General features: G+C 44.1%; 1 protein-coding gene across 5 annotated transcripts in view; it reads left to right on the forward strand.

Moving 5' to 3' along the window:
- The first annotated feature begins 567 nt into the window (after nt 1-567).
- The window catches only part of LOC148012785 (DNA polymerase lambda-like), a 56,257-nt gene continuing 35,266 nt past the window's right edge, over nt 568-21,558 (forward strand). The window contains exons 1-3 of one of the 5 annotated variants that reach the window (XM_087669027.1): nt 568-891; nt 1,057-1,189; nt 17,638-17,787. In XM_087669027.1, coding sequence (XP_087525153.1) covers nt 704-891; nt 1,057-1,189; nt 17,638-17,787 — 471 coding nt within the window. In that variant the 5' untranslated portion in view covers nt 568-703. The remainder of the gene's footprint in view (nt 892-1,056; nt 1,190-17,637; nt 17,788-21,558) is intronic. The other 4 variants (XM_087669026.1, XM_087669025.1, XM_087669029.1 and 1 more) reach the window with 4 other exon arrangements.

Below are 21,558 nucleotides of genomic sequence, written 5' to 3' on the forward strand. Positions count from 1 at the left end.
CATATGTTGGGGACTTCACTTGAATTATATACTTCTCATACATCAACACAAATAGCTTACTATCCATCATTTATCATGGTAAGCACCTTATTTTTTGTATCTTTAACGCATGTAATATAGGCTCTACCACTTACATGTCAATGGACACATGTGTATACATCCTCATTGCTTCACATGAGACCATGTTGTCCATGGAAAACTAAACATATAGGGGCAATAAAAGCTTGCAACATAAGAAACATTGAGATAAATACCTAAAATACTTGACAAATTAGGGATTGATAAAAGGGTAATGGCCTATTGCTAAGAGGAAATGGATGGGAGAAATAGTTTAACAAGCTATAATTATGTCATTTTCGGATGTGAAATGATTTGTGCCACTAGGAAAGTAGAACCTAGGGTTCAAACTCATGCAGCTGCAATACTCAACTCAGTCTCACGCCACTAGGTTAGGGTCCCATTGGCATAATCACGTCATTTTTGACCTAGCAATGCGGTCTAGGAACATTAGTGTTAATATCTTGTCCATTGGCATAGATCGAGGGCATTTTCTAAGGTGTAAGGGAAGGGCATTCCCTAATTTTGCACGATTATTTTTATTTTGATTTGATTATCATTTATTTTTGGGTAGAAGGAGTGTGGGAGAAGCTATCGACGAATATGGTAGTTGTAGGTTGGCTGGCGATGATTCTTCACTGCCGCCATGGATCCGAGCCCGCAGCTGGGGTGGCAGACGAATAACAATACCCATCAGTCCAGTGGCCTCAAGCGAAGCAGAAGCTGCACCGAACATGGATCCGTTCCGAATAATACTCCACAGTATCAACGCAGAAAGCCTTCTAAGAGTGACCTTTCAGCCCCGGATACATCGAAGGCTTCTGCTTCATCCAAGTAGGTCTCCTGCCTTTGCGATTCAGGCTTTTATCCTTTTGAATGCCGTGCTCAAGCTTGATAGCTTGATTCGACCTCAATTCTTTTGTATCAGTAGGTCAACTTGCATGTCTTAATTGTGAGATTTGTAGAGTGATGATCTCTTTTTGATGGTGGTCTGTGTAGTGGTAATCTCTCGAAACCCTTGAGTATTTACAGGGCCCGTCCATGTCCTGATGCAAACAAAAAAAACAGTGGTTTTTTTGAGGGAGTCACTGCGCTTTTCGTTCTTGGGGGTGTTAATCTGAAGCGGCTGCAGGTTTGTATTTTTGATATTCAGTAAATGAACATTACATAATTGACTTTAGTTCTCTAGAAATAACTTCAATTTTCCAGGATCTCAAGCTTATATGCTTTTATGGAAAGTTGTAATAGCTTTCATGTCTAAGATTGATCCTGCAATATTTTTCATGCCACCTGAAATTGGCTGTTCTGTCAAGTCGGACCCTGGGTCCACTTAAACAGTTTCTACTGATGTTTTCAAATGGCCATGGATTTACTTCTTGTCACAAAGCGGACAGACTCTGCAACAAAATTCAGGAGAGGGGCTTTTTTTTTGCAAGTAAAGTGTGGCTAATTATATTACTCAGAAGGTTGAATACAACGAAGTGCACATGCTCAACAGACCAGCTGGAGCTGATGCAAATCACAAATCCATCATGTATACAAGCCTCTCAAGGTAGTCTGGGGAGGATGGGGGCAAGAAGCCATGGCGGGGGGGGGGTTGGGGGGTTGTATCGCCATCTGTGGGGCTGCCCGCCTGCATCATGAAGAATAGATCATGGCCGCCTCGAGTGCGCAGAAAGTGAAAAAGAGAGTTCCTGATGGACTCAAGACTTGCCTTGCACCTAGTCCCATCAGCTGCGGAGGGAGTGGATGATGGAGGTCCAAAGCTCTGCCAAAGTTGCATATATTGAAAGGCACTCCCGGCCAAAAACCACTTGACAACGCGCCTTCCAAATGTGCCATCCTGTAAGATTGCCTTTGATCTCCCATACCTTTGAGCGCTTTGTTGTGGGCTCCATTACTTGGTAGATGGGTAAAGTCTCCAAGCCAACCATTGCACAAGACCCAGCCTCGATGAGAAAAATCGTATCCTGCATCCCGGCCTCTTACAAGAGGTGACAGCCCTGACTGACTGCTTGCTAGCAAAAAGCCCCCCATGAGATACATCCAAGGCTGGGTGCCACACGATGGAGAATACGGTAGGCTCCTCTCCACACGAGTTGTGCTACCTTGCAAGACCATAGGCAGTGCTTTGGAGTTTCCAAGTGCTGCTATGGGCAGTGCTTATAACCTCCATCCTACTGCATTTGGGCCAACCAACTCCCAACAGCCAGACCCCCATGTGCCAAAAGCCAAAGGAAATGTGACACCCTCCTCGGCCTCCAGCTGTCCCATAGGCGATGCCAGAAGGTCCAACGGAAGGCATTCGTGATGCTATGCTCTGTATCTTGGGGGTCTCTGAACTAGGGCCTTGCGAAGGCCCTGCTACACTCGAAGTAAACTGCGGAGAAAGGAAGATCTGGGTGGCGTGATCAGGGCAGTCGTGAAGATCTATCTCAAGGATGGCCTCCAACCCCTGCCAAGCCTCGGTCTACACTCTTGGAGACCCTCCTGCAAAAGAACCTTCCAGGTCTGCCCACTTGGTGTGAGACCATGGACCACTAGCTTGCCCAAAATGGCCAAGCTCTGGAACTCTGGGTCAATGATCCCAAGTCCTCCCTCAAACCGATGGTTGCCTACGCCACCTTGACCCGAGAGTCCTTGGAACCGTCTAAGCCAGCCCAAAGAAAATTCCGCACTAGGCGGCTAAGCTGAACTACATAAGATAAGGAGAAACACCAACAAGAGGTGATATACCAAGCTGTCGCTAGGAGAACCTGGTTGACTACCAGGGCTCGACCCGCTAAAGAAAGGTGGATAGTGCTCCAGTAGGTCAGCTTCTGCCTAATAGAGTCGAGAACTGGAAGAAACTATTGGGTAGGAGTGATGTCAAGCCCCATTTGGAACCCTTGATATTGGACGGTTTGTCCCTTGCTCACCCATCTGAACCCCAGGCGGACACCCCATCCGGATCTGTAAGAAAACCAACCACCTTTCGCCAATTGATTTTTGCTCTCCAACTGTAGTGCAAGATATCTCCAAAGCTAGTCTCACTCTCTCCAACATGAGCTCATCATCCTCTACATAAAGAGTGGTATCATTTGTATACTTTGAGTCTAGTAGCTCAGTAACTGTAGTGCAAGATATCTCCAAAGCTAGTCTCACTCTCTCCAACATGAGCTCATCATCCTCTACATAAAGAGTGGTATCATTTGTATACTTTGAGTCTAGTAGCTCAGTCTTTTCCCTCACTGGAAGTTGTAGGCCACATAGCCCGCTCACTCATGAGCGGAGGAAATAGGACATCGCCTCCGCAAAGAGTAGGAATAGATATGGGGCAAGAGGGCAACCTTGCCGGACAGATCTCTCTAGCCAAAACTCCTCTCCCCTCCTGCTACCAATGAGAACCTTGCTAGTGGCCGATTTGTAAAGTGCCGAAATCGCGCAGATCCATGCCTGGGGGAAACCCAGCCTTGCCATGGTGCCCTCTAAGAAGTCCCAGTCAACCTTGTCATAGGCCTTCTCGAAGTCCAGGACTATTGCCAATCCCTGACCACTGTGCTGATCCATGGCTGTAGGCGACAGCTCTCAGCTGCTGGCGATTGCTCCAAACTGTCCCAGACTACTGTTCAGCCTGTTGTCCATCATCTCCAGGGTCAGCCAGCCTGTGTTTTCAGCATTGCAGGCACACTCTCAGACACTGTTTCAGCTTGCTGTTTACAGCAGACTGTGCACAGTTTCCAGCCCCCGATCGGTGGTACAGTGTTGCGTTTACCAGTTTCCAGCCTCTAGACTGCTGCGTTTTGGTGACCAGCCTGCTGCCATTCACTATTCAGCACTCCTACACTCGGACTGGTGGTCACAGACTTGGGATCCATCTTCGGTGGATGTCACACTCCGACATTGCTCTGCCCTTGAGCACATTGTACACTCTTACATTCATTTACAGCATTCATTCACTTCAGAGTTGTGTTCTCTCTTTCCCTTCTTCTGTTTGTGTTTGAGTCTTTGTGTTTGAGTTTTGAGTTTTGCGTTTAAGGTTTGAGTTTTGCCCTTTGTGTTTGGGTCTGTGTCTTTGTGTTTTTGTCGTGGTTGTACACTTTGTGTGTCCTCAATGCAAACCCTAGCACTCTTCTTAACATGGTATCAGAGCCGGTGCTCTTGTAAAGAGTATCCTAGAGATATTGTTCAGAGCTAGTCTTTGTGGGAGGCATACAATATGACTCGTAACCGAATCACAATGTCCCAGACACCTTCTCCAGTTCCTATGATGTCTTATCAGGCTTCTCCATCATTGGAGGCCCTGAGACGGCATTATGGACTCGGTGAGGAGGGCGACACTCCACCTTCACTAGGCTTCACTAGCATGATAGAGGAGGACTTTGAGGAGTACTATCGCAACAAGTATGGTGATGTTTACACCCCTCCTACCAGTTTTGCTACCACATCCGGACCGGTTGGTGAGCCTGGCCACCTCTCTGATCATGGAGGACATACGGCATTCCGAACGTCTGGCGATCCATCTTCATCATCTCTGCCAGGTCCAATTTCAGGTTTCTACAATTCTTTTGTGTTGCATGAATCAAAATCCTCGCCTGTTTCTTCTTTTGAGGTATAGGATCCGGATGGCTTTGCGTATGTGAACTTCAATAGAGGGGGCTCATGAAGCATATGGAATTTAGGTACATCTACAGCTTCTGTTTCATTTGAGCATATCACACACACTTCTCACTTCCCTCCCATCCCACCCTCTTCTATATCACACCTTGATCATCTCTCATCATCTTTCCAAAATCTTGGATTACACTCCACATCTGCTTCACACACCGTAGGGGTTGGATCTTCCATCTCCACTCCTAGCACCTTTTTCTTCCCCACCCCATTCTCTATCTCTTTGCACCATGGTACTTCGTTAGGGGGAATGCCACCCTTTAACACACTGCCTCTCACCTTTCAGCAAATGAGCACACCCATAACTCCTGGGTCGACTGTGACGGGCATCCCCCTCACTATCCCCAGCTTCACATCTTCCATGACCACTCATACGTAGGGAACTCCATCCTCAGCTTATGGTGCGTCTTCACACTCTCCTTGGGTTACACCTATGCAGGGATTCCCATCTTTTGCTCCCCGTGTTTCCATCCCACCTCCTTGGGTTCCTCATGTGGCTACCATGCCCATGCCTAGTCAGCCCATCCCTACCTATGGATCCACCTTGCACACTACCCGCATGCCTGGTGGGCACTCTGGAGCCCATTCCCAAGTGTACTCCACTCTCCCATCCTACCCCCACTACACTTTTTCACACTATCCATCTCCGAGCACTACCACTCTTGTTGCAACGACCAAGAATGCCTTCACGGATAAGACACGTTTTAACGGGTCAAATTTCACTACTTGGTCGAATTTCATGCAACAAGTGCTTGAGTCTTAGGGTCTTTGGGACCTCGTCATTGGTGTAGAGCCTATGCCGGACTCTCGACTAGCTCACCCTGACTACATCCGTCAATGGAGAGTCCGCAATGCTACAGCCAATGTTGAGCTGATGCAGGGATTGCTTCTTGAGTTTCACTCTCAGTTGTAGCACTTCCCACTCACGTCAGAGCGTTGGAGTTACCTTCTTGACCGCTATGTGGCTCGTGATCGTACTCGGCACATCAATCTCGACTTTGAGCTTCAAGAGTTCTCTCTTAAGGAAGGAGATGATCTGAAAGTCAAGCTGGCTGACTATAGGCGGTTACTTGCCGAGTTCGCCACTACTGGCTCTCCAAAGTCAGATGACGATCAGGTTACATTCTTCTTGAATAAGTTGCCCGCAAAATACTTCAATTTCATTCAACACATCATCTCCCAATCTCGATTGCCAACCTTCTACTAGTTTGAGTGCCAGTTTTTGCGTTACACAAGGCTGCATGATCAAGTCCACAAGAAATCCTCATCACAGTCTTATTCAGAGCAAAGGGGGTTGGTTGCTTCTTCTTCAGGAGGGAAAACCACCAGTGGCAAGAACTCGCTAGTTGCAAAGGCAAGCCAATTAAAGGGTAACTCCTCTTCCTCTGATGGAACCAAAGAATCAAGACCTATCTGGCAACAACTCCCTAAGAAAAACTTGTTTTGCACACATTGCCAGAGAGCAGGCCATGTGGATGAGGAGTGTTGCTCCAAGGTCCAAGGTCTTCCACCTAAAAAGCCTTAGCAGACCGCTGCGACTTCACAATCAAGTGATGCTACACCTTCCACTGCTACCCCATCTACTCCTCCAGCCCCCACAGCGACTGTTGGACATGTGGCACCCGGACAGCCTCAGCGGCCATCCTTCTCTATTCCTGAAGGATTGGTTGATTGGTCTGCAGGTTCCAATCCCGTTGCACTTCATGCATCTATCTCACCTTCCTCCCCACCTCGTCAGGCGTTCCCTTGGCAGAGCCCTGCTATTGGACGTACGCGATGGTGGCCATCTTCTTAGACTAGCATGTCTCTAGGTCCTTTCGGATACCCTAGGTCAGTCTAGCATTCATTTTTCGCACTCTTAGAGTCGAGCCCATAGGATTTTTGTCTCTATATTTTAAGTCTTCCGCTGCATTTACTCACACACACATACACATTTGCATCTTTGCACTTGTTCCTTCAGTTAGCTTTTCATTTTAGTTTAGTTTTGTTTTTTGGAGCATCTCACTACTGATCTCTGTGATTGCAGACTTTGATCTCCTTTGCAGGTTTTGTTTTCTGTGTAGGGCTAACATGCAGGTTTGCCTAGTCCTACCTGGGCTGGAGACTTGGGATGTGCGCCGTTCCTTCATGGTTTCATCATCCTTGGAGTTTTGCTCTTCTACCAGCATGGAGGCTTCCCCTCTCGTGGTGGATCGTGCAGCATCTCTCTTGATGCTATCATGGCGGTGACTTCTACTAGCTCTTCCAGTTGGGATGCTTCCTCCTTCTCTTCATTCCTTATGGTTCTCGGCACCATACGAAGACCGACATCAAGCTCCTCTTCCTTCTTCGGCATCTACATTCAGGTTTAGAGGGGGTTCCTACCCTTCTTGGTATTCTACAGGCTTCAGCACTTTGTCTTCGACATCGGTTTCTTCCCCCCTGTTGTACCTTACTGTGCATTACATGATTTCATCATCTTTGTATTAGGGCGCTTGGGCAAGTGAATAATTTCCCCATGCGGGACACTGTCCAAGTGGCACCTACTGCATGAGCATTCTTCAGTATGCAGCATACTTTGCATCTCATTGTGCAGAGCACCACTTGAGCGGATTCTAAGCTATTTCCACCGGCGGCTGTTGTTACCACACCACCATCCTTCTTCATCACATGGATACCTCATCACCTACTTTTTCTCATCATCGATACCCTGAGTGGATGGGTTAGCTTGTACTGTTTTGTGATGTGTTGGGTGTATCCTCCCTACTCTCGTCTTCTGAATCACTATTCCTCAATCGGCCGCATCCCATAAAATTTACCACACTTATTCAAAAAAAAAAAACACATAAAATTTTCATGTAGTTCCATCCGTCTTTGTAGGGTTTGGTAGGCCACTGGGCAGCCGACGTGCACCCTTTGTCCAATGCCCTGTCCTCTCTGGGGTGACTACTTGGATTCCCTTGGTAAGATAACCATCGCCTCTATAGTCTTGGTAAGCCACTGGGCAGCCGACGTCGTGCACCCTTTGTCTGATGCCTTGGGTGCTTTGGGGTGGGATGCCTTGGGGTACATCAACATCACAATGGCTGGCCTAACCTTTCGGCTCAGTTTTGGGCCTGAGAGGGGGTGTTGAGCTAAAATATGCATTACTTGCTTATTAGCCTCTTAAACAGCCCTAAAACACACTAAAAATGCTCTTTTAGAGTAAAACCCTAAAACGGGGAGCGGTTCGAGAGAGTTCAATGGAAACCCTAAAACGGGGAGTGGTTTGAGAGAGTTTAGTGGAAACCGTAATTTTTGGGCTGCCCTTCCACATCTATAAATAGACAGGCTGCCCCCATTCAGCAATCATCCTTGTTTGCAGGTTACACCAGCCCACACACCCTCTGCTGCTATTGGCGCCCAGTTTCCAGCCTGCAGCCCACTTCCATTTGCTGTCCAGCCATCATCGACTGCAGCCACATCATCTTCAGCCTATCCATGGCTGTAGGCGACAGCTCTCAGCTGCTGGGCTCCAAATTGTCCCAGACTGCTGTTCAGCCTGCTATCCATCATCTCCAGGGTCAGCCAGCCTGCGTTTTCAGCATTGCAGGCCATGACACTCTCAGACACTGTTTCAGCCTGCTGTTTACAATAGACTATGCACAGTTTCCAGTCCCCCGATCAGTGGTACACTGCTGCATTTACCAGTTTCCAGCCTCCAGACTGCTGTGTTTTGGTGACTGACTTACCGCCATTCACTATTCAGCACTCCTACACTCGGACTGGTGGTCACAGACTTGGGATCCGTCTTCGGTGGACGTCACACTCTGACATTGCTCTGCCCTTGAGCACACTGTACACTCTTACATTCATTTACAGCATTCATTCACTTCAGAGTTGTGTTCTCTCTCTCCCTTCTTCTGTTTGTGTTTGAGTTTTTGTGTTTGAGTTTTGAGTTTTGCATTTAGGGTTTTGAGTTTTGCCCTCTGTGTCTGTGTCTGTCTTTGTGTTTCTGTCGCGGTCGTACACTGTGTCCCCTCAGTGCAAACCCTAGCACTCTTCTTAACAAGCATTGGGGAGTTGATCATGCACAGGGTGGCACAGGGGAGTTGGTCGTGCAAAGGGAAGTGCTGACAAGGGCGCTGGAGGCGGACATGGCTAGGCCGGCTGGCATATGTCTGGTAGGCGACTACTCAATAGGCGCTGCTAGAGGTAGCGCGGTTCTCCAAATACGGCTTGGATGACCAAAACCTCTTGCATGCATGAGAGGGGCGAGGGAAAGTCCGCAGTGGAAGAGCCGACATTCCAATAAGAAGAGATGACTAGAAATAGGTATAATGGTTATGTTCCTAAGATGTCTAATACATTCAAGGCGGTCATCCATGTGGCAGTAGACAAAAACGGGTCACCTATGCACCCAGGCTTCAACAAGCTCAAATGCTTGGGAAAGCCACAATTGTATTGTGATCGCTAAATAGTGGCCGATGCAATTTTGGAAATACCTCTTGTGCCCCCACACACCCCCTTTTTGGTGAAAAGACAGCTTTGATCAAAACTATCCTAGTGATTATCTTCAGCTGAGGCTGATTAAAACGAATGGAAAACCACCTCTAGTTGTTGTATGTCAATGTGGTCAAAGCATCAAATTTGCATGAAAGAGTGAACGATTTCAAGCTGTCCAAACATACCAAAGAGCTCAATATCTCGTCTATGTCAGAAATTGAGCAATTGGATGGTGAAAGAAAAAGAGCACCTCTCAAAATAGCTTTAGACATTTTTTGCCTCAAGATTTTGGATCTTAAACAACATGAAACAAGCTCAAACTCTTGAGAGAGAGATAGTGGGATCAAACTATGTGACACACCATATCACTTCAATGCATGCACCTGGGACATGAGGCATCTGCAAGGCTCCTACCAGGAGACTCCAGTTTTGGTAGCTGGCAATGGGTTTTTGTATCAATGGATTTGATTAAAGGAGAAGATCTGTGCCTTGTGTAGTGTATGATCTCATGTCTTCAAGGGCACAGATCTGCACTACAACTATCAGCCTTGCACACATAGTTGTGAACATGAAATGTTTATTCATCACTTTATAGATTTGTGGTAGTTTTGTTTTGGGAGTGTCACCATCAGCTGACCACTGGGCAAGTTGCTTAGTTTAAAGGCCTGCAATGTATCAATTGTACTGATTTTGTTAGAAATAAAAAAAGTATGTGCTTGAGTGGACACTTACCAGCTGCAAAACCAGTCAAACCGACTTAGTCACAAATCTAGGTTAATACACCATTTGTGATTGGATTTTTCTCTTGGCTGTCACCAAATGCTAAGCTTCTAGATACAAGAAAACCTCAATGTCTATATATCCAGGACAACATACCAAGAATTGAGGTCAAATGGCTCTCATATAAGTACGTGTGTACTTACACACAATGACAGAGTGCAGATGAGGATTTGACATATTCCATCAATTTTCAGTGAAATCTATTAATGTACGCCTCAGAAAGATCTTACTGAGGTAAGTACTCATCCAAAGCCCTATATAGACTTCAATGATACAACAAAGATATTTAAAAAGTGAGGGTAATACAAGGGCTGAGTGAACAGTCCATCAGGCGGTTTGCAATGCCAAAGTATATGTGACTCTGAATGGAAGAAGGTGCCAGAGTCCGAAGTGTGAAGAAAGGAAACTTTCATCCTCCTCTTCTTGCGCTCAGAGCTACCTTATAACCTCTCTTATTTGTGGTGGAGAGTGTGGACAATCTCTGTCCAAATCCTAAAGTCTTTAGAAGTATGTATGTCCTGTAAGTGTATGACATGACTGCATCTTGCAGTCTAGCGATACTACTAGCAATCAGTTGTCTCTTGTGACAATATTCACAGTCCACTCCTTTTTATGAAAAGTTTGCAGTGGGATAAATGTCAAGTACTAACTAGAAATGAGAAAGGAATGGCTCCCATGAAAATCCATGTGAACAAGCTTTGTAGGAAAAGTGGCTCTATGGATGGTCATTTGAGGCAATATCTCAAAATGTGCGTGTCTTGTGTCAGATCCTGGCCAAAGACATTAAATATGACCTTAGAAATGTCTTTTGGTGTCATGGGGGTAAGAGAATTCAGGCATGCTTGAATCCCTGCTATTGCAAAATGGTGAATTTGCAGCAGACCTGAAGCCATTTAGCCATCTATAGCAAACTTGACTTGCATGCAAAGGTTGAAGACTCAATTTGGAATAAAGGGGCAAATTGAGGACTCTTGTTGATGGTTTGGGGCAGACAATGGAAGCAACCTCAGATTTGATAGTACATTGGGCATCATAAAATGGGGTGCTCCTCTATCTCTGACTCTCGCTGACAGATCTGGTGTATATGTTCTTTTTGGGGTACGGATGTATATATGTTAGTCTTAATCTCTGACTTGTGTGAGGAGTTGCGTATCTGGCCAATAACACATGTAATCCCATGCAATATGTGAGTATCCATGTACCTTTGGTGTATAATAAAGCCATCCTCAATGGTGTGGAGAAAATGGTCTTGGTAGAAAGCCATCTTCGTCCCCATCTTATGTATTGGTGTCAGCAATGTCCTCTTGGTCTCTAGTTGAATTAGATCTTGTTTGATGATCCTGCCAATCTTTGAGTGGCTCAAAGTGACAGATGGTGCATCAAGGGAGTACTGAAAGGAAGGTAGCCTATCTGTGCTAAGACCATATAACTCAAACCATGATGTTATTTGGGCACACCAACATGATGTGTTGCCCTCTATAGCAAGCTGTCATGAGGACTCAAGGGCCAATCATGCATATTTGTGTTCGGGGAGCTCTCATAAGTTGTGTACGAATGAAACTGATCTAGTAAGAGCCTCTACCACAATCGGAGGAGCCCCCAATTCAGCTCTAATAATCTCATGTTGGACTGATGACTTACATTTGATCATCTTGGAGATCATGGATACCAATGGCCTTTCCATTGATCTCCATCCATCATATGTACAACTTGATCTCTTGCAGTGGTCAAGGCTCGGCCCCCAAATTTGTACTCCATACAACAGTGTGGATGTAACTATAGTATCAAATAGCCACAACTTAGTGCAAGGCTCTTGGAATTCTATGTGTGAGCACATCCTCTCTCGCCCTCCCAGTGTTGTTCAAGTCTCGTCTCTGCTGCCTCTCATGGAGAAAGTGGGCCCTATAACTAAGACCTCCAAATATGTATAAGAATCAACATACTCGACCAATTTCTGTCCATAGATAACACTTGGTGCTCATCTCTTGACCCACTGCAATGTAGTATTTAACACCATAACATTGGTCTTGTCAACATTAACTGAGAGTCCACTAGCTTGTGCATAGGAGTGTAGTGCATCTAGATGTCTCTGTAGTAGCCCTTGTGGGGAGTGAGTTATATTAGCACGATGTCAATTACACATAGTAAGAGGGCTTTCCAAGTATTGGCTAATAGGGCTCCTCTATTTCCTCCTCTGCAAATGTCAAAAATCTCATCGATGTATAATCCAAAAAGTGTTGGTGAGAGAGGTTATCCTTGCTTCACTCCAATGGTGTAATGAACATGGGCTAAGAGGCCCTCAGTTGTCTATACTAGGTCAACCACCTACTCCTATATTGCTAGAATACCCCAAGTGAGCTCCCTAGGTACTCCCATGTTGCATAATCTGTGCATCATCTTGGTGTTGGGTAATGTGCCAAAAGCTTTGCCAAAATCCATAAACCAATAGTAGATTTGTCTCCCATGAGCTCTACCCTCCTCAATAATGGCTTTAAGTGTGAGAATATAATCCAGTATCGAAAAAACCCCTCTTGAATTTAGACTATCCCTGTGCCCTAAGGCCTACTCTGCCTGCCCATTGATTCAATTCCTGCTCAAGGATGGAGACATATGACTTGGCCAATGTGTGGCCAGCCATGATGGTGTGATAGCTACTGGGTAAGGCAGGATCTCTTGACTTAAGGATGGGTACAATGGTATTAGTGTTCTAGCTCTCAAGAAAGCCTTCACACAAGGCTCTATTAAACATGTATGCCAAGAGTTTTGGCACATATCTCTAGCACATATCAGGCACTCAACTACCAGTCTATCATGATCTTGTGCCTTACTATGTGTAACTTGTCAATGGCCTCACATACCATGCTCTCTGTGGAGAAAGTAGCTAATTGTGGGCAAGATGTTAGTGGATCTAGGGGAGGGGGCTGATCTTGTATTATGTACAGGCTGGCTGCATATTCTCTCCTTGTGTCGGGGGATGTGAGAGGCATGGCCGGACAATGCTCTTTTAAAAGTCTCCACACCTCTTTAGAGTCATGGCTCAAGAATAGCTAGTATAAATCTCACTCCAATAACTAGGCAAGGAAAGTTCTCTTCTTCCACCATATGAGGCATCTAAAGAGTGTCCTTGTCTATTTGTGAGTAGTAGCTCCTAGTGCTATCTCCCACTATGTGCTCTAGTCTCCCAACAGCCCTCATACCAATTGTTCCAAGGTATCACCCCAAAAGGAGTTCGTTGTGTGGGCCATAAGGAAAAGTTGTGCTTGGTGCTATATGTAAAGCCTCACTGTCTCCCTAAAGTGTAGTATCTCGGATGTTTGAGAACTACATGAGAGGCATTATCCTATGTGTATCGAAGATCCACTTTGAATGAGAGGTAAGCATGGTCAACTGCAACTCCAATGGGATGCTACAATACTATGAGATCATGGATATGGGGTGAGGATTGGGTTTTTTTTGTTTGGGGGGGGGGGGGGGGTAGGCTAAAACATAGTCAACTATATTGGCCCCATGTTGGTGGGGGTAACATGTGAATGCTATTGATGAGGGAAATCTAGCTATGCCATTGGATATGGCTAATCTATGTGTCATACCCATCTCAATGAGGTAGTGCCTCTACTCTATGTATTTAGCCACGTCCTATGAGATATGCTTCATCCCCAAATTAGATAGGTCTAGCTCCTAGAAGATCCCATCTAATGTGTCAAAGAAGCATGCTTGGCAGCAAGTTGTTGGGCCATTAAAGCCCCCTAATAGAATGACATCATCCTCTCTAGAGAACGCTAGATCTCCTAATCCAAAACTGCATATCGTGATTGCCCCTTTGGAGTGGCATATCTAGATGTCAAGGGAGGGAAGTAGCATATGGCAATAATCAAGGAGCGTCCTCGCACATGTATATTTGACCTACTCATCTCAATGGACTACCTAGATTCATGAATAGAGCTCCTCCCTAAATAGCATTTTGGGGAGGGGGTGTAAAGAAATACCCTAACACAGAAACACAAATATAGGTGTATGACAAAGCTGAATAGAACATAGTGGGTTAGGGCAACACAGAGACAATGAACATAGTGAAGGTCATAAATGAATGAATCTATATAATATAATGCTCATGTAGCAAACATACTATGTAGTGAAGGAATATTGTACCCCGAACTCTCGTGTCTCGAGGAACAAGGTAGAGGTAATGAGCTGGAGAGTGTGTTGTACTCCTAATGGATCCCAAAATGTAGCAAGAAAACCTCCAAGATATTTCCAGCAGCAAACATAGTAGATGCTGTCAAACAAAGTAGTGAGGAGAGAGAGAACTGCAAAATGCAGCCTATAGAGGGTATAGGACTGCTTGGTGGCAATAGACAAGGCAAAACATAGTCTTCTGGTTGTCCAAAAAGGATAGGCAGCAGTAGTACACACCAAACGCACTAATAGCAGTCCATAGAGCAGTAGCTGCAGCAAACGTAGTCTATAGATAGGCCACCTAGTTGAAACACAGTCTTTGGGAGGATGACGACAGCTGGTAGTAGTAGCAACTAGGGGGTATAGGCAGTGTCAAAGGACTGGAAACAAGTGCTAGATGGATGGAGACAATGTAGGGCAGCCTCGGCTAAGATGTTCTCCGTGAAACAGGGTGTGGGCAGCAAAGCTAGAGCACCTAAAACGTGCAAAAACAAGATTATGCTGAATGGGAGGGCACGTTGTCTATTTTTAGAAAGTTTGGGGCCTCTCAAATTAGGATTTACATGTGGTACATTGAAGCCCTCTCGAACCGCTTCTGGTCTAAAAGAATTGTTAAAATTCATTAATTAGCTTAAGTTTTGGGGTTGTTTAATAAAAGTTGATGGGAATTTAGCTCAACACCCCTTCTCAAGCCCAAAACTAAAACTAGAAAGGGATTGTAAACAAGCCCAAGTCCTTTTCAATTTCTTTTTCACAAGGCGTCCCATCCCAAAGCAGCTAGGGCGTTGGGCAAAAGATGCATGTTGGCTACTAAGTGACCTACCAAGACTATAGAGGTGATGGTTATCTTACCAAGAGAAGCCAAGTGTTCACCCTGGAGAGGATAGAGCATTGGACAAAGGGTTCTCATCAGCTGTCTAGTGGCCTACTAAGTCTTGCAAAGGCGGATGGAAATTCAACATAATTTTTTTTTGGGGGCAAGGGGGGATTTTTTTTTTGTTTGTATATCGAAGGCCTTGACCCATAGGTGCCCAGGGAGCTCTATTGTGAATAGCATAGAGCATGCCATGTTCATGATGGTCCAGTTCCTACGATCTATGATGCCTTTCTAAGAGGGGGAGTCGGTAGAGGTAAGCTGGCGAGAGATGCCATGCTCTTGTAGAAAAAAACCTTGTGGGAGGTAAACTCGCCACCACTATCACTCCTCATGCATCCTTGATGACGACTCGTCATGTTATGAACCAGCCGCACGTAAGCAGAGAAGGTAAATGTGTCAGACTTATGCTAGAGAAAATACACCCACATGTATCTAGAATGATCATCCATTATAAAAAAGAAATACTGTGCACTGTTCAAGGTGGATATCGATCCACAAAGATGAATGTGAATCAATGTAAGAGGTGCCTTAGCTCTATGTGTGGATTGTTGAGGAAATGGGATACAATGCTGTTTCTTGAGTTGGCATGTTTTACAGATAACTCGAGATAGCTTTAGGCGAGGAAGGCCCTCAACTATTTGTTGATGTGACAACTCATAAAGAAAGTCATATGTGAGATGTCCTAAGTGAAAATGCCAGAGATGTTCAGTGTTTGTAGACTCTTGTGTAGTAGCTAAAGCTTGGAAGTGGTGAAACTCAAAGCCCTCAGTTGTCGGCTTGGAAAGAAATTGGGTCATGTGGTACAGGTCGCTAGGCTGTGCCTCACCCCTGCAATCACTAAATGAGTCTGAGAATCAAGGACCTCGATTGTGGTTTTGTAAAGCAGACTGCTTATGTTAATTGGCAAAAGTTGCTGAATGGATAATAAGTTTACCCCAAGTTGGGAGACATGTATACATAATCCAGTGTAGCATGATCCGGGTCTTGGTTGGTGGCAAAATTGATGCAACTGTAATCATGAATCTTGATTGAGGAGCTGTTTTAGACATGGACTATCCCGGCTGCAGGGGCTCAAGAGATGAAAATGCCGGAGACATGGGTTATATGATGAGTAGCTCCACTGTTCACAATCCAAGAGTAACTAAAGTACTTGCTTGTGACGAGTGGGCCTTTGCAACCACCTCATCAAGAGGCAATTCGCAGATGTGGATGAGACTCGCATACTCAAATGTCTTTGAGGAAATGGTGTGGGCACATGTAGAGCAATGTGACTTGTCCTCTAGTGTTCAAAATGATGTAGACTGCAATGGCTAACCGGTGGTAGCGTGGGTTTGGCCTTGCCACTGCCCATGTTGAGGGTTGCCACTACCCTACCTCCCCTACTAGGGGTTACTTGATTGGAGGGTGGGGGCTCGAAGTCTTGGATTTTGGTATTGTGTATCTTGCCTTTGATCGATTGCTGAGAATGAAGCTCAGGTAGTGAGCCTTGCATCAACTCGACACAATAGCGGAGGTGTTCCTAGCTTTCCATGAGCAGATGACCTTGTATAGGACAATTGTAGGATCAGGTTGGAGTTCGAACCAAGAACATGTCTCATTAGATTGGACCCAATAGTGAAGTTTGACCCGTTAAAACCACTCTTACCAATAAAGTCATGTTTAGCTGATGAGGAAGACGAACCATGAGTTGTTTGATAGGTGCGATAAGATGGATAATGAGGATAAGGAGATGGTTGAGGGGGGATAAGTAGGAAGAAGAGGAGGAGGTGGGTAGGCAGAAATAGGCTGGTATTCATTGATTGATGCGGAGGCACTAGAACATGAATGTTTCCATAGGGTGCTGGCGGAGGTAGAGACACCAGGACACATGAGCCTTGTACATAATGAGCTGGATAGACTAGGTAGGGACTAGATTCACAAACACAAGCATGTGATCAAGGAAGGGAAGTGGGTGAAACATTATGTAAAAGCCTGAGCTGTTCTTCAAAATGACAGGGTGCATGTATATAATATATGACTGGCTTCCATATGCTGAAACGGCAACAGACAATAGGCAGTAAAAAAAAAACCAATAAATGACTAAAGGGAAGTGCTCTCAATGTCACCCACTGATGGGCTCACAAGTAGAAGATGGCCATAATGCTAAGAGTTTCCTCCTCTACTGACATTTGGGCTCTCAATCATGTTCTCAGTAGGGGCTCTAGGAGCCATCAATTACATGTCTTCAATCAGTTCAGAGAGGCTGCACTTTAGCACTGTTCTTTTCCTTGTTTATTGCAGAAGCTTTCAACTTATATAACAGGAGTCTGGAGCTTTTGACTACCTATCTGTTGAGGAGTTGATAGATGTGGAATTTGCCATTGATTACCAGTAAGCCTGTGGAAGCTGCAGGTGCACAGATCAGAAATCTTGTGGCTGTGTTAAAAAACAGATGGCTGCCATCACAAATAGAGGTTGCTTGGGTTGTACCTGAAAGGAAGTAAAAGTTCACTGGTCCTAAAAGGAGCACTTTAGGTAGTATATAGCTTAACAATGCTTCCTTGCATTGCTCTTGATATTGTTATCTCTTAAATTCTCTAAAATTGCTTTTGCTCACCTTTACAAATATTCTTAGCAACACATCTGTCCTGCAGATATGGAAAGAGAGAGTTAAAGACCTTGGTGGATCTGTGGTTGAGTCGTGTGAAAATGTATGCCAACATTTGACACACATTTTTGCATCAAATGACAAATTTTTATCAAAGGAAGTCGCAATAAAGAATTTGCAGAACTGCAACAGTTTGGTAAGCTTCTTCGATGTATTATTATAACCTAAGATGTAGTCCTGTTTGAGATAACAAATGTTGAATTAGTCTCGTGATTCTTCTCCTAAATAGTGTCACATGATACGTGCTTTATGCTTGTGGAAATCTTATGGAGAAGTCCATGAAAACTGAGTACTCTTTGGGATATTACTCTTCCATTCTTAATGGCATGTCTATGAAACATGTACATCAAATAAAACAGCTTTTGAACTGTCTTCTCAAAGTATGATTAATTGTACTGAAGGGTTCGACCACATTACATACATTGTTGGCATGAGGTGAGGGCTTTGGATCTCTCTGCTGTGTCATGGAGTATGAGGACCAGTGACGTCTAGGGTTTTTCCTCCTGGAGCTCTAGAGGCATTGCACAACATTCCTATGAGACAAAATACCAGCTTGCCCAGAGAGACCCAAGCAGAGATTAGTGATGGATTTCTTCCACAGATAAGATACCATAGGCACTACGTGTAAACGCCCCGAACAACGTAGTATGCTTAACAATTATGATATTCGCTTGTTTTCGAGATTTAATATAAAAGAGAATGAACACTTAAAGCTGAAAATGAAAATTGCTCACAAAATTACAGCCATGAAAATGTAAAAGTAATGGAGACAAAATTGAGGGTTGAAGATGGGCAACCCCCCCTGAAGGAATGTATTTCTGCTCAACCCAAGTCCCTTAGGGAAGAGCTCAGTTACAATCAACCTGAGAGTGAGAAGAAGTAATTCTCACTCTCACAAGATCATGCAAAGATGTACAAACACACATGCATTATCTATTATGCAATGATAAGAACTGATTTCTTTACAATATGAGAGAAGAAAAAGGAAAATTCAGCCTTTCTCCATCGTTGATCAGCAGTACATGGATAGGGCTTACTTCTTGTAGCTAAAATGGAAGAAAGAGCTCGAGAAGGAGGTGCTGTAATGAATTTACAGGCTTGCTGACTTGTAAAAAAAAATAGTGATAGAAAAGGGAATATGGAGGAATTTGATAATGGAGAAGTGGGGGATGATGATGGGGATGGATGGGGCCAGTTTCTGGCTATCTGTGGGTGCTGTTCATGAGTTTATAGCAAAGAAAAATGATGATGAATGAAGAAAAACGAGCTCTTATTTATAGGAGAGGGGAGAGCTAGTACAAAAGGGGAAAGTGGAGTAGCACAAGACAAGTGTCCAGTCACATGTCATGAGATGTGACAAGTGGTGGGACACTTGGTGTCTTGACACTTGTCTCTTCTCTATGGCCTTCCTTTCTGGGTTGACTACTGTCAAGAATAGAAACAACCAAATTTAGTAAGCACAGTCAGAGTATAGAACTTACTATTTTTAGAATGACATCCCTATTTTTTAGGACTAGCATTTTTAGGCTAATTCGAGGCTCCTAAAATTTAGGGACCTCCTAAAATTTAGGGATCTCCTAAAATTTAGGGACCCCCCCAATATGGGTATCATATGAAAGCTTTTTCCGTGTACATCGCAAAAATGGTATCCGAATCTTCATGTGACTTTCCTATGCAAAGAAATGTGCATTTCAAGCTTTCAGCCCACACATGCACATTATACAAGCATTTCATGATCATGCCATCTTGTTGATTGTAACTGTCTGTTCTGGTGGATCTAGCCCACACTTCAAGGCATCAATCCTTTCTGTGTGTGAGTCTAACCCTGATATGCGTGAGTTCTAGTCACAGGCGCCCAATCGGGTCATATAGGTGGAAGTGTGAACTATCTTTTCTCTAACCCATCGCGTGGGTCCACCATAACCTGTGACCACTCATCAGTGGCCAGCTCCAATGCACTTTTCTTCATATCTAATTAGTGCAAAGGAAATAAATTTAATAAATCATTATATAGACAAATTAATGAAAAAGGATACAAATTCTGTTTCTATAGAGTTGTGACAGCCCTCTGGCTTTAATTCAGCTGTCCTCAGCTGAAAAGCTTCTTGATATTGCTGTAGAATATTTGGGTAATCCTTCATGAATTTTTCATCTACCCACTGTGCATCTGTTGTGGGTAGATTCTTGAATTTTAGTAAGAATTTTCGTGTCACAAGGCCACTTCTCGTGGTTCGATCCTTGAGAAACAAAATCTTTTCAGGTTCCAAGAGTTGCTCTATTTCTTCAACTTCTGGGGGATCTTCAGTAATGGGTTCCTTTGGTTCTGGTCCTATGTAAGGTTTTAGCAAACTTACATGAAAAGCATTGTGTATTTTCCAATGAGTAGGAAGCTCAAGTCGATAAGAAACTTCATTTATTTTCTCAATCACTTTGAAGGATCCAAAGTATCTACTGGAGAGCTTTGGAAAAGATGAATTTTGACCAGAACCTTGTTTGAGCCTGCTTTTATCAAACTTTAGCAAGACATATTGACCTTTTTCAAAAGCCAAATGTCTTCTTCGTTTATCTGCTTGCTTCTTTTGTCGCTCTTGGGCCACTTTGATAGTGGCTCGAACTTGATCCATTGTTGTTTTTAAATCTGAAGCAAACTCATCAGTAGCAAAAATCTTATCTTTAGTGCGAATAATTGGAGGAGGAATCACTTTACCCTGTATTATTTCATTTGGAGCTTTCCCTGTGGATGAGTGCACTGTATTGTTGTAAGCAAACTCCAATAATGGAAGATATTTCTCCCATTGTGACTTATGTTCACTAACATAAGCTTTCAACATATCCAAAAGAGTGAGATTCATCACCTCTGTTTGGCCGTCAGTTTGAGGATGAAAAGTTGAAGAGAACTTTAAAGTGGTTCCCAAATTCTCAAATAAAGCATGCCAAAAGTTACTTGTGAATTTGGAGTCTCTATCTGAAATGATCTCAGAAGGCATACCATGTAATCTGAAGATATGTTGAATGAAAAGTCTTGCAGCTTGTGCGGATTTCAATGTTTTATGACATGGAATAAAATGTGATTGTTTGCTGAATCTATCAATTATGACCCAAATCATATCATGACCTTGAGGTGTTCTTGAAATACCTGAGATGAAATCCATTGTGATAGATTCCCATGGATCTTTGGGCACTGGAAGAGGTTGTAACAATCCTGGAATCTTCTGCCTATCATATTTGGATTTTTGGCATACCAGACAAGCCTCAATGTAGTTATGTGTATCTTTTCGTAATGTTGGCCAATAAAAGTAGCGCTCAATTGCACTTAGAGTAGCTGCCCTCCCTCTATGCCCTGCATAAGGGGGTTCATGACTTTCTTTAAGCACCTTTTGTCGAACAGGAAGAGTGACACAAAGGCGATTGTTCATGAGAAGGTAACCGTCTTTGATGGAATAATCTGGATGAGAATCTCCTTGCTGTAAATTTGACCAAATTGCTGCAAAATCAGTATCTTCATCATAAGTATTCTTCGTCGTTTGAAAATCTTCATGATGAGCCACTGTAATAGTTGCAATGCGAGGCACTCTAGAAAGTGCATCAGCAACTACATTTTGTTTCCCTGGAGTGTACATAATTTGAAAATGAAACATAGACAATAAATTTTCCCATCTTGCATGTTTCTCCTGCAAATGCTTTTGAGTCTTGAAATACTTCAAGCTTTGATGATCGGTTTTAATAAGGAATTCATTGCCTAAAAGATAATGTTTCCATATCTTTAAAGCATGAACCACTGCTAAGAGCTCCTTTTCATAAATGTCATACCTTTTCTCCACATCATTTAGACGGCGGCTTTCAAAGGCTACTGCATGGCCTTCTTGATTTAGCACTGCACCAATACAATCACCGCAAGCATCTGCTT

Source organism: Lygodium microphyllum, chromosome 27 (assembly GCF_053477565.2).
Source record: "Lygodium microphyllum isolate KBCC chromosome 27, Lygodium_microphyllum_v1.1.10, whole genome shotgun sequence".
Lineage (NCBI taxonomy): Eukaryota > Viridiplantae > Streptophyta > Polypodiopsida > Schizaeales > Lygodiaceae > Lygodium > Lygodium microphyllum.